At 43.6% G+C, this 18,581-nt stretch overlaps 1 protein-coding gene across 1 annotated transcript; it reads left to right on the plus strand.

The window, feature by feature from the left end:
- Positions 1 to 4,118: 4,118 nt before the first annotated feature.
- On the plus strand, positions 4,119 to 5,939 carry LOC123123361 (40S ribosomal protein S2-3). Its single transcript, XM_044543856.1, has 2 exons — positions 4,119 to 4,878; positions 5,574 to 5,939. The coding sequence occupies exons 1-2, from the start codon at positions 4,201 to 4,203 to the stop codon at positions 5,733 to 5,735; spliced, it is 840 nt and encodes a 279-aa protein (XP_044399791.1). The 5' UTR covers positions 4,119 to 4,200; the 3' UTR covers positions 5,736 to 5,939.
- The last annotated feature ends 12,642 nt before the right edge of the window (positions 5,940 to 18,581 follow it).

An 18,581-nucleotide genomic window follows, 5' to 3' on the forward strand; every position in this document is an offset into this window, starting at 1 on the left:
TAGGAATATGGAATCTATTGGAGATGCTCTAATAAAAAAAGTTTCTTGGTGTTAGAAGCTTCTTCAACAAACATATGCTATCTATGGAGAGCTATTGTGTTATAAATATTTCCCTCTTAGTGATCCTTTACTGGCATTGCATAGGGGTTAGAGAACATTTTTTAAAGCCTGAGATATTTTCCGGTCACATGACAAATTTATCCTAGGGAATGGTGGGCGAACAAAATTTTGGCCCGCTTGGTGATGTGGTGACTCTCTGCTGCAAGTTCGCGCTCTCGCCTACTTCGATTATTGTGAAAACCCCGAATTTCTTGATTGCTGATGTAGCCAACACTAAATGGAACATCGCTGGACCCTTTCCAAGCAAGTGATATATTGGCAAAGTCTTACTGTTGAGATGCCTTAACCCGCGGGGAAGTCCATCAAGTCATCTGGCCCCATTCAACGTTGGCCCATGAGATATTTTTTCATATATCTGTTGATAAGCGATCCAAATATCGGTCAATCCTATTCCCTGCTCGCAGTGGGAAATACTTCAATATCGATATGAAGCCACCCCCTGCCTTGTGTTTGCTTAATGGGCCGCCCATGATTTTTTGTGTTCTTTTTTACTATTTTCTTTTGTATATTTTCTATGTTAAGAATCCAAGAATATTTTGAAAATTAATAAACATCTTTTGAATTTTATGAACAATTTCATTTGTGGACATATTTCAAAATTTATGAACATTTTGTTTTTGAAATTTTAAACATTTTAAAATTCACTAACACTTCTAAAAAATCATAAACAATTTTTAAAATTTTCTTTTTTATAATTCGTGAACCTTTAAAAAAATTGCAACCAATTTTTTTTTGTAAAATGACGTGAAATTTTTAGAAATATGTAGAAAAAATGTTTAAAGTCACGTGAACCTTTAAGTCATGAAATTGATTTCTGCCCCCTTCTCCGAAGCACATTCCCCACTGCTCAAGCCCCACCACAACCACCATGAAGTCGCTGCATTTGCAAATGTACTACCAGGGCTAGAGCCTCTTGTCTTGCTTACAGTATCACTAGATGAAAGATACCGTCCAAGACGACGTCATACGCGCCCTGAGATGCTCCTGCGTCTTCTCAGATTAGCTTGGGCTAGGGGAAAGAAAGCTTCCATCTAAATTAATCTTAGAACTTCATTTTGATTGAGTGACACAGTCCCTTTTGCCCCGCAATAAAACCGAATATTTACTAACACAAGAATATGAAAAAAATCCTAACAAAAATTAAAATAAAAAGCATTTACCAAAATTTTAATTTGGTTAACTAAATTTGAATTTGGTTATTTTTTTAATTTCGTTACCTAAATTTGAATTTGGTGATAAATATAAATTTGGTGAATGAAAATTGGATAGCTAAACTAGATTTGAACTAGGTGAACTGTTTTGAATTAGGGGAATAAAATTTTATTTAGGTGAACTAAATGTGAATTGGGCGAACTAAATTTGAATTACGTGAACTAAATATAAATTTGGTGAACTAAATTTGAATTCATTGAGCTAAATTTGAATTAGATGAGAAATCTTTTCTTAGGTGAACTAATTTTGAATTCGGCGAACTAAATTTAGTGAACTAAAAATTAGCTGGACTAATTTTGAATTAGCTGAACTAGTAGATAGTTGGAAAAAAGATTAGTTCAGCAACTTCCATAGGCAAATAGAAAAAGCATAGAGCAAGTTCAGGCCTACCACAGGATTTTCCATCTAGTGGCAGGTCTCAATTTCGTGAACCTTTTTTTCATATGCATTCCATTTTTCGTTATCAACTTCATGGACTTTTCCCAATTCCACAAACTTTTTCTGCAAATTTTTATTTTATTTTTTGTGAACCTTTTCATTTCAAATCTATGAACTTTTTCAAAAAAAAACAAAGTGTTTTTTTTCATTTTTGCAAACTTTTCCTAGTGATTTTTTTTTCAACTCGTGAATTTTCTATTATTGTTGATAAATAAGAAAGTTTAGACCTGCCATGGAATTTAGCTCTCGTGGGCAATCCCATTTTCGTGACAACAAAATCCTGTGGCAGGTCTGAACTGTGGCGCTGTGGAAGACTCATTTTGGAGCTAAGAATTTGAAAAAAGTTCACTAAATTTTACTCATAATTTTGTTCATCAATTTGAACTAAATTTTCCATTTATGTACTTGTCCACCTAATTCACAATTGTGAATTTGGCAAACTATATTTTGAATTAGGTGAACTAATTTTCAATGTCAGATCTTTTGCAGTTGTTCAGTTAATTGACTCTTACAACTTTGGCAAATAAAACAAGCATGGTCATTTAAAAGGAATGCCTGACAGTACAATATTTTGATACGCAACACAGAAAGAACAGGAAAAAGGATTTAAAACTATGATGACCATAATTATGCGAAATACAGTAGTACACAATGATGTACCAGTCTATCACAGGTATTAATCAAGTTTCTGCATGAGAGGACCTCCTCATCTGTGCAGCACCCATTTGTAGGGCGACAAAGCTATGAAATCTTGGATTTCAGATAGCGGCATTCTTGAATTCCAACTTGACATAGTTGTGCTTTGTTCTGCACCAAAACAGAATGGGGGCAAAGCTAATACCTTACTGCACTTGTACCTTATAAGGTATCAAAAAAGCTGAAAGGAAGACAAAGAAATTCCTACTCGCAGTTTATCAAGTTTAACACGATTTATTTGCAGTTTTGCCTTTTCATATAAAAGCTTGCCATGGAGCAATTTTGCCTCAGCTAGTCTGGAATCTTGAATCCTCTGCGTTTAGAAAACGAACACATCAGATAAGTGGAAGTAATTTTCCTAACAGCGACAGACAATATGACAACTAATTAATGATAGCATACCACAGCAGCAGAAAGCCTAATATATGTACTAGCCACATGAATCTTCCTCATCATATCTCCTAACGTATCAAGCTTCATTAAAACAAAACAAGAAAAATATATAAGATACAATAAACTCATGCTCCATAGAACATTTCCACAAGATATTTCAAATGCTAGATCATTAGGTTGAACAATAGAATTAAACACACAATAAGAATAAATCATCTCGCAGAAAAAGGAAATTCACAAAAGAGATATAGAGAACTATAGATTCTGAAGATCAATTAGTAACTGTACACAGACTCTGCCAAAAATTGTTGGGGGAGGAATTCACTCAGGACCACAACTTCCAGATTTGTGAATAGAAACAAACATGTTTGGAACAATCAAACGATGTTTGAAGGAATGGTGGTCAGATGTAATCCTAGATTACTTTTTCACGCAACCTTGTGTTTATTACAGAAGATAATGTTACCTCGAAACTCTTGAGAGTGAACTATGTGGAGCCAAAGGCTTGATCCTACAGATCACAATAATATATTTGCTCAGCTAAAATTGAAGGAATAATCAAGATCAAGACAACACAAGTTGAGTATGAGATCGTGATGCAAGAAGCTATAGGACTAATAATTGTTTCCACAGTGCGCTAGATTTTCATCTAAATAGTGTAAAGGGGTGCTATGAAAGAAATTAATAATCTAGCGTAAAACACGAAAATTGGCAATGGCTCCTAGGTACATATGCACCCATTGTCTAAATACACATTTTGAAAAGTTGAAAAATTCTCTACAAAAACCCCGCGTGTATATCCGGACATTCTATGTGCGTGCACAAAGTTTTCGGTGAAAAAGGAGGTTTTTTGTGGCTTGTGTAAAAAAGACAATTTCTGATGCTTCATTACAACTATTCATTTTGCATTTCTTTATCTTTTTTACACAAGCCACAAAAAAACGTCGTTTTTCACCGAAACTTTGTGCATGCACATAGAATGTCCGGATATACCCGCGGGATTTTTGTTTCAAAATTTTCAACTTTTCAAAATGTGTATTTAGACAATAGGTGCATATGCACCTAGGAGCCAAAACACCGCTAAAACAGAGGAAACCTAGTAAATGGGAAAAGTGACTTCATTATGTCGACTCGAGTAAGCGGAAAAGAAGAAGTGGGCCGAGCCCAACGCGAGGGCCCGTGTCCACCTGCAGCGTGACCTAGCTGCACCTCTCCCTCCATATAAATCACCCCATCTCGCCCAGCTCTCCCACCCCTTAGCCGCCGCCACAGCCTCCAGCTCCAAACCCTCATCTCCCCCATCCAAGCTCACTGCCCCCAACCCCCCACCCCCACCCAGCCATGGCGGACCGCGGCGGCGAGCGTGGTGTCGGCGAGCGCGGCGGCGACCGCGGCGGCTTCGGGCGCGGCTTCGGCCGCGGCGGGCGCGGGGACCGTGGCGGGCGCCGCGGCGGCCGCCGTGGCCCCCGCCAGGAGGAGGAGAAGTGGGTGCCCGTCACCAAGCTCGGCCGCCTCGTCAAGGAGGGCCGCTTCACCAAGATGGAGGAGATCTACCTCCACTCGCTCCCCGTCAAGGAGCACCAGATCGTGGAGACGCTCTGCCCGGGGCTCAAGGACGAGGTGATGAAGATCACCCCGGTCCAGAAGCAGACCCGCGCCGGACAGCGCACCCGCTTCAAGGCCTTCGTCGTCGTCGGCGACAGCAACGGCCACGTCGGCCTCGGCGTCAAGTGCGCCAAGGAGGTGGCCACGGCCATCCGCGGCGCCATCATCCTCGCCAAGCTCTCAATCGTGCCCGTCAGGCGGGGCTACTGGGGGAACAAGATCGGCCAGCCCCACACCGTGCCCTGCAAGGTCACCGGCAAGTGCGGCTCCGTCACCGTGCGCATGGTGCCCGCCCCCAGGGGTTCTGGAATCGTCGCCGCCCGCGTCCCCAAGAAGGTGCTGCAGTTCGCCGGGATCGATGATGTCTTCACTTCCTCGCGTGGATCCACCAAGACCCTTGGCAACTTCGTCAAGGTATAAACTTCCCCTGCCTTTATCCATGCTCTGCCATGTTCCCGCCATACTGCTACTTTACTGTCAGTACATAATGTTCATTCCTTGTGTGTGCATGGTTTGGAATGTTTACTGCAAGAAGTGATGCCTTTGGCAGCGTGTAAAATATTATTTTTATTAGATTCAAGCCTGCATAATTTTGTTGGAAGGGGCGTAACTGGTTTACAGTCTGATTCGTATGATTTAGTCTAGATTCAGTTGGTCTGGAAATTGTAGTTCTACTGTACTAGCCTAGTGTTGTTGACCAAACTTTAATTTGTGCTTAGTACTTCAGGCTGGTCTTCAATTGATTGATTGAAAATGTGTCGCAACCTTTTTAAACAGTTCAGTTCATTTTGTATTACAAGCTTTTCATGTTTTCAATCTGTACATGTAATACATTTTTGAGTTGCGGAATCCTGGCTTGTGTCCTAATACATTTCGAGTTGTTCATGTATTATAACCATTTAGACATTTCTGGTTGAGGGTCTATTCTTGCATAGTGATGTATCACTTCTCTTCTCTGTTTATTTATGCCTGCCATGCTCTGTTTTATTTCTCACGTTGGCAGTGGTGAGCTCATATCAAGTTGTGGTGATGATTTTTATCAGGGTGAATTTGTTCTTGTTTGCATTGAATAGTTGCAAACCTGAAGCTGACAATTCTTTTATTTCCAGGCAACCTTCGACTGCCTGATGAAGACCTATGGATTCCTCACCCCTGACTTCTGGAGGGAGACAACCTTCACCAAGGCGCCGTACCAGGAGTTCACCGACATCTTGGCGAAGCCGACCAAGGCCCTGATGCTTGATGCACCAGCCGAGAAGATAGAAGCTTAGGATGTTTGCCATGAAAGGGTTTTTACTAGCTGGGAGCTGTCTGTTGCACTTTGCTTTATTATAGTCGAGAACAAGGTGTCTTTGAATTGTGCTACTTGTGGAAGTCTCTGTTTGCTGTCAAAGTTTTGGATTATGGTGCAATGCTACTCTCTGTTATCGGCAAAGGATGCTACATAATTATGCCAATCCAGTGTTATTTGTCTAGATGTTTGATTTTTGGATGCAGCTCCGCCTCGCCGTCGTCACCGACGCTCGACTGGTTGCAGCAAAAGAACACGCCAGTAGTAGCAATTTTTGTTTGTGGATGGTTCCAGCAAAAAGATATGCCGGACGTAGCATTTATGTATGCTGATTGTAACATTTTTTGCCGTGGTTTGCAGCTCCGCCGCGTCGACTCTCGCAGCCGACTGGGCTGGTTCCAGCAAAAAGATATGCCGGACGAAGCATTTTGGCGCGCCGGTCGGTAGCATCTTTGCCCCGTGGATGCAGCTTTGCCGTGTGCTGCCGCTGGTTGTAGCAGACTTCCCTGTGATAGCAAAAATCCTCGTGGATGCATTCAGCCAGCCGCCCCATGGTTGTAGCTTGGTGTGCGAGCTCACACCATGGCCGGCCTCGTCACAGCTTTGCCGTACTTGCAGTCCCAGCAAGTGCGGGAGCTGCACGCAGCACATGATGGCCGCCCCATCGCAAAAACGATAACAGCCGAACGCATGGGGGTGTGGTCGCGCCGGGCACCAACATCAGCGCGCGACGGCATATGTGTGGAGGCGCTCTAGCGGGGCAGGCGTTTGTGGGGCCGGATTGGAGAGGGGGAGAGAACAAGGTGGGGTGAACGAATGGTCGAGAACGCTTGGGGAAGAGGAAGGGGATAAGGGAAAAAGGAAAGAGGGCGGCGTGTGGACAGGACGTGTGGACAGGACGCGACCGGCGCAGTTTCGGCCGGTCGACCGGATACAAACATTACCCCTACTTTGTGCATTTGACAAAATGTTCCATATGCTTGATTGAATGCTAAGTGAGTGTTCTAGTAAGCTACTTGTGCAACAGTGCAAGTGCAGAATTGAACAGAACCGAATTGAATTTGAGCATTTGCATACTTCTGAACTAAACTAGATGCCAAATGTTAACTGAAATTTTACTAAAGTGAATGCAATCGTTGCCCAGAACTGAACCCCAACATAAGTGATGGCAACTAGTGCCCATAATTCAACTGAACTGACCGGCGAATTTGCCAAAACCAGGCTTGTTTACATCCCGATTCAAGTTAGAGTACATGATTGCCCAGAAAGAGTAGTATTTCACCAGTGATTGGTCCCTGTTCTATCTCCCTTTGACGAATGAAACTGCAGCGATATATCACCTTGCTTGAGTTCTTCTGAAAATGTTCTTTGAATGCTCTCTGAAAATGTTGTTACTTTTGCTTGCTGCTTTCCTTTTACTAGACTGCGCTGAAACAATACTAGGAGTAGTATATTGTCATAGTATACCTCCAGATTTAGGCAGAAGAAACATGGTAATTTCTGGTACTGTTCCTTAGAGTGCATTTGCTCTATACCTCAAAACATGTAAATGGTCATTGCTTATTAATTAAGGAGCTAAACTTCAGTACCACAAATTAGATGACACTTGATCATTCTTCTTCTTGAGAAGCAACCATAGCCCAATAGAATGACTTTAGGCTCTAGGAAATAGAATTAGTACCGGGGAAACAAGCTTCACGTTGTGTAGAAGGACCAAATACTCATACTAGTGACTCAGGCTTTTAATTAGTCGTTGTAGAATCATTGTACTTGTACCAACGCCGCCTCCTCGACCGAGACTCCATCTACTCCGTCGTCCCCTCCGCCACCTGAAGCAGGTAGCCAATCTCGTCCTGTTGTTGTTATGATCTGCCTTGTTTATATTTTATCTGCAATTTACATTGATCTTGTTGCAAGAAAAACTATGAATGGAGATGGTACCTAATTAAGTTAAATCCACAATATCCGTCCAACATCATACCTAATTAAGCACATGCAATATATTCTCTTTGGGCTATGGTTTATCTGCAATATATTCTCTTTCAGTACATTATGTGTCCATGGTGAGGAATGTTTGCTGCAAATAAGAAATATATTTAATTATTTAGTTAGGAGGTGTGGAGTGAGGAGCTCCTAAGTCTCTAGAACTCTATCCATAACCCTGCTCTCTGTTCCACATTTCATCTCAATTTCCGTTGTTTTTGCATTGGTACATTTACAGTCGATATTATTCTGCTCATTATCACTTATTTTTAGTTAGTATGAACACTTGTGGACTGTCTTACACACCGGTAATGTTGGTACGGTACTAGCAGAGTCCATTGGTCAACTATGTAGTACCTAGTTGACTATTTTTTCATAAAGGAGCAACATACTATTTACGACCCATTCCTAGCGAGATACCATGCTACTGCTTCTAGTTGGTTGTGAGGTATGGAATACTGATTAATTAAATAAAATAAGATAAAATTGCAAGACTTAGTCTGGTGTTTGTCACTTGAGTGCAAGTTGAACAAAATTCTAATAGGATTCCTGTGGTAACTTTTGTGAATACTTCATTTGCCAACATACGAGTCGAGCAGATAGAAAATACATCTTGGCGAAGCCGACCAAGGCCCTGATGATGTCGTCGTAAAGGGTTTCACTAGCTGGGAGCTGTCTAATGCTCTTTGCTTCATTATAGTTAAGAATTTGAATCGTGCTGCTTCAGAATGTCTCTGTTTGCTGTCAAATTTTGGATTGTGCTACTATGCTACTCTCTTTTATCGTCAATGGATGCTACATAATTATGGCAATCACAGTCTTATTTATTTTAGATGTTTGGCTTTTATCTATGCTTTGTGTTGTTGATGTTCTCCTCTGCGTCCTTGTTTGTTTTGTTTCTTATTCTGGTGCATTGTATTTGTGCAAAATTCGACCTGATAATGAATTACGTATGATTTCTGCTGTCACTGGCCTTTTGTATGCTGGTTTGTTTAGTTTAGCTCAGGCTGGTGCCGTGCTTATTATCCATCCGATTCGACTTGCTGTTTTGTTTAGTTCAGGCTGGTGCCGCTTATTATTCATCTGATTCGACTTGCTGTTTTGTTTAGTTCAAGCTGGTGCCGTCCTTGGATATTATTTGATTAGTTTGCGATTTTAATCTACCTTTAGTTATCCATTAGTGGTTGCCGAGCTTTTCTCTGACAATTGCCCAACACAGAAATTCTATTTTCTGACGCTGCAAGAGGCAACCGGAAGCTTCTCAGAGAAGCATAATTAAGCTCGGAGAAGGCGGTTTCGGAACTGTATACAAGGTAAACAGACAAGCCTGGAGAATACAGGGTAAAACTATTTGCCGCACTCTGTTCTTCTACTGAAAAAAGAACCTCTGCTTCAGGGAAACCTTCCCATGGACGTTTCTTTTCGCCTCCTATCAATGCAAAGGTACGCGCCAGGGTATTCGCGGAAAAAGGAGGAGATGCTACTAGTCTATGAATACATCAGGAACGGGAGCTTCGACAACTTCCTTTTTGTAGATGCTAGTCGAAGAAATACGCTAAACTGGGATGAAGAATACAACATCATTCTCGGAATTGCCAAGGGAATAATGTATCTTCACGAGTGTAAGAATCATCCACCGAGACTTGAAAGCCAACAACATTCTGTTTGTTGATGCCATGGATCCGAAGATTGCAGACTTCGGGTTAGCTAGGCTGCAAGTAGGAGGCCATACAAACTCAAACCATGACAGCTAGAGTTGTTGGAACATACAGTAGTAAGCAACTGCATACAAAAGGGCTTCCGTACATTGCAGGTATCAAGACGTGTGTTTCTATGCCTAACTGATCTATGCAATACACGGAAACGTGTCGCCAAAGATCGACATTTTCAGCTTTGGTGTCTTGGTGCTTGCTGAAATTGTAACCAAGAGGAGGAACTGCGGTTCAGATGATTGCGAGACGGACACGGTGAGTCTCCCAAGTGATGTATGGACTTGTTGGACCAAAGGGACGACATCGCAGATGATTGATGAATCACTCGAAGGACACCCGCGAATCCAGGCGCTGAGATGTATGTATCCACATCGGGTTGCTGTGCCTGTCGTCCAAGCAGACCCTGACGACAGGCCTGACATCCCATCCATCATCCTCATGCTGAACAGGGACGACATGGAGCCTGTGGCTTAGTATGTGAGGGTCCGTAACCAATTTTCTTTTCTTTTAGAGAGTGTTGAGTATACGAGGCTCAAGCAATACAATCAACGATTCCATCAATCTCTCTATTCCCTTTTAACAGAGAGCACGCAAATTGCGTGCCTACGCTTTCTAGAAGGAGCTCTTTTACGGTACCGCTAAATGAATGTGAGCCATCCATCCATCTTAATCTGACGGCTAATCATACATGGTACTCCAATACAGATCCTAGGGAGTACCATCTCAAAAAAAATATGGAGTACCTTGATGTTAGGGGTAATACCGTATGGATGGATGGCTCACGTTCATTTAGCGGTACCGTAAAAGAGCTCTCATGGGTGATTTATTTATTTCTCAATCATATATCAATTTATTACAGAAATACTAAATAGAATGAGATTCCAATTTAGTACGAACTTGCTTCTAAGGGTGTGAACGCAGACTTCAAACAAAAATTTGTCATGGACCCTAATCCCAAATCAATATCATTCGCAAGAAGAAAAATCTCAAAATCGAGATGATGATCATGCGTGGCGGGGCATGTTGATCACAGGGTCATCACCACTGAGGGGATTAGGATTAGGCCACATCAGTTCACAATCCAGGTTATGCACCCGTGATGTGCATATCAATGGCCGCCACCGGTAGTTGCGCCTACGCGAATTGGTCGGGGGATGACACCGCCATGGGATACTGGCGCATCATGGATGTATGAGGAGGAGCACAGTCCTCCTGCAGCGCCTTAGTTCTATTAATCTGTAATTAACAAGAATTCACGGATGGCTACAAGACGAAGTCTCCAGCCGCTACCACGATGGGGGAACAAACAGTGCGATCGCTGCGGCCTGATGCGGTTGATTCGGTTGGAATAAAAGTCAAAACGAATAAGACAAAAGTTCTAAAATACCCCTGAAGATGGATGGTTGGATTTATCCGGCACTCCCTCCTCTCCCTAGGGAGTACCAGGGTACTGTAAAAACTCTCTTCTAGAAGATAGAGGGTCTGTAACCAATTGAATTGGGATAAGCATAAAAGAAGTGACTAGAATTCTGATGGCGCCTTCCTCTCAGTCTCCCATCCTTCCTCTGGTGGTCTGTTCCTCACCTACCCTTCTCCGTGCCTTCCCGGTCCTCTTTCTTGCCGATCGCGATCGGGTCGTCACAATTGGATACCAGGTACTTCAAATTGGCCCCAAAATTTGCTTTCGCTGTTTGCTCCTCAATTCTCTCGGCAAGAATCTATATTGATGAATAGAAGAATACAATTTGTAGATTGCATTTGAGAAACCAAGTCTTGACAGAGTAGCTTCATGTATTGCTTGAGTGTTTCAAGAGGGTCTTCGGGGCTTTACATAGGCTGACCTTCGCCAACAAGTTTTCGATCTTTTTTTTTTCGAATAAAATACTTTCATTACTTAAAAGGAGACCTCACAGTCAAGTTTACAAATTTCAACCACCTCCTCTGGTGCACACCGTATCCAAACAGCAGTTTTTGGGAGCGTGTACGACCCATTTGAGCAAGTACATGGCTCGCTTTGTTCTGGTCACGTTTGATGGACGTGATTTTATGCTGCCTGCTAGCCAGTAGATGCCTGACTTCACTCACCATTGCTGCCATAGGTGATCTGTCCAGAGAGGAATCAGTAACCATATGCGCTGCAACAGCACAGTCCGTTTCCACGATGATACTCTCAGAACTCCGTTCGATAGCCAGGGAAACCCCTTCCGTGAGCGCTGCAACTTCTGCTTCGAGACCACTTCTGTATCTCTGAATAAAACGACATGAGGTAAAGATAATGGCACCTCTGTGGTCACGCAGAATCATTCCAGCTCCTCCAGTACCCTCCTCCTCCATCCATGATCCATCAATATTAAGTTTAACCCAGCCTAGAGGTGGCTTGCTCCAGCTCGCCATGGACCTTGGCCTCTCTGTTGGTGTTTTATTCAGTTTGCCCTTTCTATCGCAGCCGCTGTGTGAGACCACCTCCTTCCCTTAGCAACATCAGCATTTGGGTTCTGCTGGATGTTCAGAAGAGTTTCGATGTAGCCACCTAAGAATTTGGTAGAAGCTTCTACCGGCGGCGCCGGTTTGTGGTGGTATATCTCATTCCTCACATGCCAGTTCCGCCATAAAGTCATGATCACAGAAAGGCGTTCTTCAGGGCTGCAACCATCGAGCAGATGAATGATCCATTCGGGACCTGTGTTGGTGATGGCTTCTAGCATGGGTATGCTCCATGTTTGTGCCATCGCCCTCCACAGACACCTCGCCCGTGGACAGCTGCACAGGGCGTGGAAAGAGTCCTAGCGTTCCAACCCACATAAAGCACACGTGTCAGAGACCTCAAGTTTACGTTTACATTTATTGTCAAGTGTAGCCAAAGAATTTGTCGCAACCCTCCATGCAAAGACTCGTACCTTCGGGGGAGCAGGGGCACCCCCACACTGCCTTCCAGACGGCACGAGTGCCGTCCGGTGCCCTGCTAGTGGCGCACGTGGTGGTGCTGGTCCGCTCCTCTAGAGCGGTCTTGTAGGCGCTTCGTACGCTGAATATACCTCGCGAGTCTGGAGCCCATGCTAGGACGTCGTCCAGCCGCCGTGGGCTGGCTTTGATCGCCAAAATACGTTCAACATCTGGTGCAGAGAAATGTTACTGAAGTAGTTCCACACGCCATCGACCATTGCCATCAAGGAGTTCGGATACCCGCCGTATCCGGCAGGTACCTCGAGGAGTAATCGGCCTGTATGTCGTGGGGCGTGGGATCCATGGGTCTCTCCACACCCGGATCCGCTCGCCATTTCCCACTCGTCAAATGAGCCCTTTGTTGAGCAGCTCGAGTCCATGCTGAATGGCGTGCCACGTCGGTGACGCGTTGCCTGAAAAAACTGTGTCCTTAAGAGAGCCATTCGGGTAATATTTTGCTTTTAGCACTTGTGCACACAAGGACTCCGGCTTGATCAGCAGGCGCCACGCTTGTCTTGCTAGTAGAGCTTGGTTAAAAAGACGAAAATCTCGGAAACCAATGCCCCCCTTCCCTTTTGGCTCAAGCAATTTCTCCCATGCAAGCCAATGAGTCTTTCTTTGTCCCTGTTTTGATCCCCACCAGAAATTCCGTACTAGTCGGGTGAGATCATCACACACAGAACAAGGTAACTTAAATACCCCCATGATATATGTAGGGATGGCCTGCAAAACTGACTTGATCAATGTTTCTTTTCCTGCCTGCGAAAGAGAGTCTCCCCACACCATGATTCTTTTAGTCAAACTTGCCTGTAACATCTGGATTTTCCCTTGTGCATACGACCATCCGGAGTGGGTAGGCACCTGTTTGATTTCATCCTGTATCGCCATGGGGCAGCTATCACCAAAGTGAATGGAACATTTATGAGGGTTTATGAGTTGACCAGTGGCTCTAGCATACCGATGGAGGACATCTTTCACGAAGATGGCCTGATTAGCATTAGCTTTGAAGAACAACAAAGTATCATCCGCAAAAAGTAGGTGTGATATTCCGGGTGCTCTGCTACAAGTCCTGACCGGATGGAGCGCCTGTGACTGTACTCCTTGTCTCAACAGCCACTAGTAGAAAAAGGGTCATCTGTCCCGGTTGGTAAGGGCCTTTTGTCCCGGTTTTTGAACCGGGACTAAAGGGTCGTTACTAATGCCCTAGCCCTTTAGTCCCGGTTCTTACACGAACCGGGACAGATGGGCCTCCACGTGGCCGGTGCGGCGAGCCCAGGCAGGAGGGCCTTTGGTCCCGGTTGGTGGTACTAACCGGGACCAATAGGCATCAACGCGTCAGCATTTCAGGGGCTGGGGTTTTTGTTTTTTTAAGAGGGGGGGGGGGGGTTGGGGGTTTTGGGGGGTTAATTTAGGTGTTTCATATATTGTGTTAGCTAGCTAATTAATAGAGGGAAGTGTCCTCTCTTATCTCCGTGCTTGGTCGATGCTACGTACTATATACGTATAGAGAGGACTAGACACGCTAGCTAGTAAGCAAATGAAGGAAACAGAAGATCGTCATGAACATATGCATACAGAGAGAAGTGATATCGACCACCTCTCCTTCTCCGAGAGATTGGTCGAACAACAAGTTCTCGTATATCTATCCGACACTACCAGCTACATATATACAATAATTATCTCTTACAATATAATCTCCTAATTAAATTCTAAGCACACAGGGTCCACATAGTATGCTCCGTTTTCAGCGATCACTGGTCAAGGAAGAATGCCGCCAATTCCTCTTGAATTGCTTGCATACGATCTTCTGGTAGGAGTTCATCCCGCATCCGAAAGATCTAATTTGAAGAAGGGGTCAATACATATATATATATATATATGAATAAATGAAACTCAACACAAATGATGGTAATAAAATAAAATTGTGAATATTATTGCTTACGCACTTCATATTGTTCGTCAGAGTAGCCCCGCTCACAGGTCGTGTAGCGGATGGACTCGCAAACGTAGTATCCACAGTAATTATTCCCGGGTTCCTGCCACAACCACTTTACAAGAAATAGAGGTCAATCAAACTGATAAGCAAGCATGCTAAATGGTATTGATGAAACTAGCGCTTGAATCACTAGGAGATGCGCGGAACATGCTATTATAGTACTTACTTTCGGGTGAAATTGCAGCTTCTTCGGCAGTCCCGGAGCTTTTTTGGTGAATTTTCTCCAAACCCTGCCAGACAAAGAAAACAATTACTTGATATCAGGAAATGAACAAAGTTGCTGATATGGTGGATAATGATCGATTTAACTTACTTCTCGAGCATTTGAGTCATGTCCGCATAGTCCTGGGGATCTTTTCGTCTCGAGTCTAAGACGGTTACTAGTCCCTGCTCAAGCTTAATCTCTAGGAGAATATAGTGGAAGCTGCACATGCATGCATAAGCCATCAATTACATTACTATCACCTGGACTAATAAGGGAAACCGAATATGCACAAGACAGTAACACTCACTTGAAGTTGTAAGGAAAGAGTATTATATCTTTGTTTTTATTTATTACCAACGATCGTAGCAAGTTGGCCTTGGTATTTTCGGCATGATATTTAACCTCAGTTGCATCTATGAGATTTGTGTTAATGAATCCAATATTACCGATTTGTCTTTTCTTCAATTCGGCGATCTTCAATCTGCATAATATAGTGAGGATAATTATAAATACATGCAATGAAAGAGCTGACCTATATAGAGAGACTTAATGACAAAAGTAGTACTACTTACAGACAGTAGCAAGTGATCGTTGATTTATCGAGGGCCTTTTGATTGAAAAACTAGAAGAACTCCTCAAATGGAACATTCAACAATTCAGTTCCAACGAGGTCATGCTCCTCTTTAACTCTCAGCGTCAAAGTATTCCCCCCCAGACTCTCTGCAGGTTTTCATGTACCAATCATGTAATCTTCGCATCATCGTTGTTAGAGATCTTTCATCTTTGACGAGAGGCTTCCCGTAATGGTATTTGTGTTCGTCCACCTCCAAGAAATCATAATGTACATCGTCGGGCAGGTAATCTCCAAGATTGCTATAACCGGGCACCATCCTCGGAGCATTAGCGACGATGTCGCTAGACACGTTGAGCGGGGGACACGATTGGTTCGCTTGTTCGCCGAGGTGGGCAATTTTTTTCCCAACTCGTCGTTCTTTTAACCTTTGATCACTGACAGTACTTCCCGACCGCTCCGCTCCGCTTCTTATTTATTTCTCCTCTTCTTCCTCTCCTCTTCTTCTCCTTTCTTCCTCTTCTTATTTTCCTTTTTCCTCTCATTCTTTTTCTTCTTATTTTCCTTTTTCCTCTCATTCTTTTTCTTCTTCTTCCTTTCCTAGCTAGATATATAAAACTTTTCTAAAAATGTAACTTTTGCATATATACATGGAAAAAAATGTTATCGGGGAGGGGGTATATCGACCCCCCCCTCTCGACCCTCTTTTCCTTCTTCTTCCTTCTTCCTTCTTCCTCTTTTCTTCTCCAACACAAAACACATCTCATCTCATCTCATTTCATCCAAAAATAATTCTTTGCATATGAACATACATACATTTACTTTTTTTCTTAAATGTTGCATATGAACATTTTCTTAAATGAGCATATACAGCATATACAGAGCATTATACAGTGAACATACATACATCGTAACAAAAAAAGTAATGAAAAATAGGCCGGTGGTCGGCGACGGCGACGATGGTTGGCGGTGGCGCGCGCTTAAGGATGGCGTGCGGGGACGGCAATGAGAAGGAAAGGGGAGGAGGCAGGGGCTCACAGCGCGGGGAGGGGTCGAGGTCGCCGGCCGGAATCGGTGCGGCGGCGGACGAACGGCCTCGGGGATGAACGGGTCGCGGGAGCCGGCGTGGTGCTTTCCCGCAGCGACGGCGACGACGGGCGCGGGCGACGGCGACGACGGGCGCGGGCGACGACGATGGCGTCGGCGGGGGCGGCGGGCGGCGTCGGGGCAGCCTGGCGGCGACGGGGCAGGGGCGACGACGGCGGCGCGCGGACGGCGTCGGGGCGGCGCGCGGACGACGTCTGGGCGGCGGGCGGCGTCGGGGCAGCGGACGACGTCGATTTGGGTAGCCTGGCGGCGTCGATGAGCTCGACGTCGTCGGGGCAACTGGCGATGAGTTCGTCAAATTTTCCTAAGTGCTACTTATATACCCAGGCCTTTGGTCCCGGTTCATAGCACCAACCGGGACCAAAGACACCCTTTAGTCCCGGTTGGTGCCACCAACCGGGACCAAAGGCCTCTTTTCAGCAGCCCAAAGGGCGGGAAGCGGCGGCCTTTGGTCCCGGTTGGGGGGCATTGGTCCCGGTTGGTGCCACCAACCGGGACCAAAGGCCCCCTTTAGTCCCGGTTGGTGCCACCAACGGGGACGGAAAGCCTTGCACAGCGGCGTGGTGGTGGGAGTTTAGTCCCACCTCGCTAGCTGAGAGAGAGCCGCACCTGTTTATAAGGTGCGGTGCGCCTGAGCTGTCGAGCTCCTCTCTAAAGCAGGCTTACGGGCCTAACCTCTCTGTACATGCCTGTGGGCCTACTGGGCCTTCTGCGGGCCTGAATCCTGGCCCATGGATGGGTTTCTAGTCGTATCCAGGCCGTGGTGGCCCAGTAGGTGGCATAATTTTTATTTTTTGCCTGTTTTTTTGTTTTCTTTTTTTGCTTTATTTATTTTGTTTTGTTTCTACTTACAACAAAAAACTTATTTATCTTATTTTATTTTGTTTCTAATTACTTATTTATTTTACTTTATGATAATTCTTTTTGCCATTAAAGTTTCTAACAAAAAAAGTTCTTTATGAAAATTCTTTTTGCTTTCAATGATTTTGAACAGAAAATACTTCGATAATTTTAGTTGCATCAATTTTATATAATTTTAGTTTCAATAATACTAGAGGTTGCTTATAATGTTTTGAACAGAAAATACTTTGATGATTTTAGTTTCATAAATTTTATTTATGTTATTAAAGTTTATTTTATTTTGTTTCTACTTATATATTTTATTAAAGTTTATATTATTTTGTTTCTAATTACTTATTTATTTTATTTGTTATTTTTCATGCACCATTTTTCATGCATTTACTGATTATTTTGAGCTATAAGACCCTAAAATTGAAAAGCATTTCAAATGAACTTTGAAAAGGTTGAAAGTTGGCATGGTATCATCATTCCATCCACATAGCATGTGCAAGAAAGTTGAGAGGGTTACGGCAAAAACTGGATGCACTTCGTGTACAAAATGGACAATCTCTTTTGAAGTATCAGGATTTCATACGGAAACTCGTCTGTTACAAAGGGATTTCATTTTTTAAAACTTATTTGAACTCTTGACTTTGTGTGTGTCCAAAATGCACCATTAAAAGCCACATCATCAATTTTCAACCCTTTCTGACTTCATTTGTTATTTTCATGCATTTATTGATTATTTTGAGCTATAAGACCCTGAAATTGAAAAGCATTTCAAATGAACTCTGAAAAGGTTGAAAGTTGGCATGGTATCATCATTTCATCCACATAGCATGTGCAAGAAAGTTGAGAAGGTTACGGCAAAAACTGGATGCACTTCGTGTACAAAACGGACAATGGTATCATACTCGTGTGTTACAAAGTTGGCATGGTATCATCATAATAGTTGCGGGAGAAAGTCTTCACTTTTTCTTCGCTTGTGTCATTTGCTTATTGCGCCGTAACCATGGATAATCTTCATCGTTTATCAGGATGCTTGGGTCAGCCTTGACTTTGAAGGGAGGAATTTCATGAAACTTTTCATAATCTTCAGACATGTCTGTCTTGCCCTCCACTCCCACAATGTCCCTTTTTCCTGAAAGAACTATGTGGCGCTTTGGCTCATCGTATGATGTATTCGCTTCCTTATCTTTTCTTTTTCTCGGTCTGGTAGACATGTCCTTCACATAGATAACCTGTGCCACATCATTGGCTAGGACGAACGGTTCGTCAGTGTACCCAAGATTGTTCAGATCCACTGTTGTCATTCCGTACTGTGGGTCTACCTGTACCCCGCCTCCTGACAGATTGACCCATTTGCACTTAAACAAAGGGACCTTAAAATCATGTCCGTAGTCAAGTTCCCATATGTCCATTATGTTATCATAATATGTGTCCTTTCCGTTCTCGGTTGCTGCATCAAA

This window comes from Triticum aestivum, chromosome 5D, assembly GCF_018294505.1.
Source record: "Triticum aestivum cultivar Chinese Spring chromosome 5D, IWGSC CS RefSeq v2.1, whole genome shotgun sequence".
Lineage (NCBI taxonomy): Eukaryota > Viridiplantae > Streptophyta > Magnoliopsida > Poales > Poaceae > Triticum > Triticum aestivum.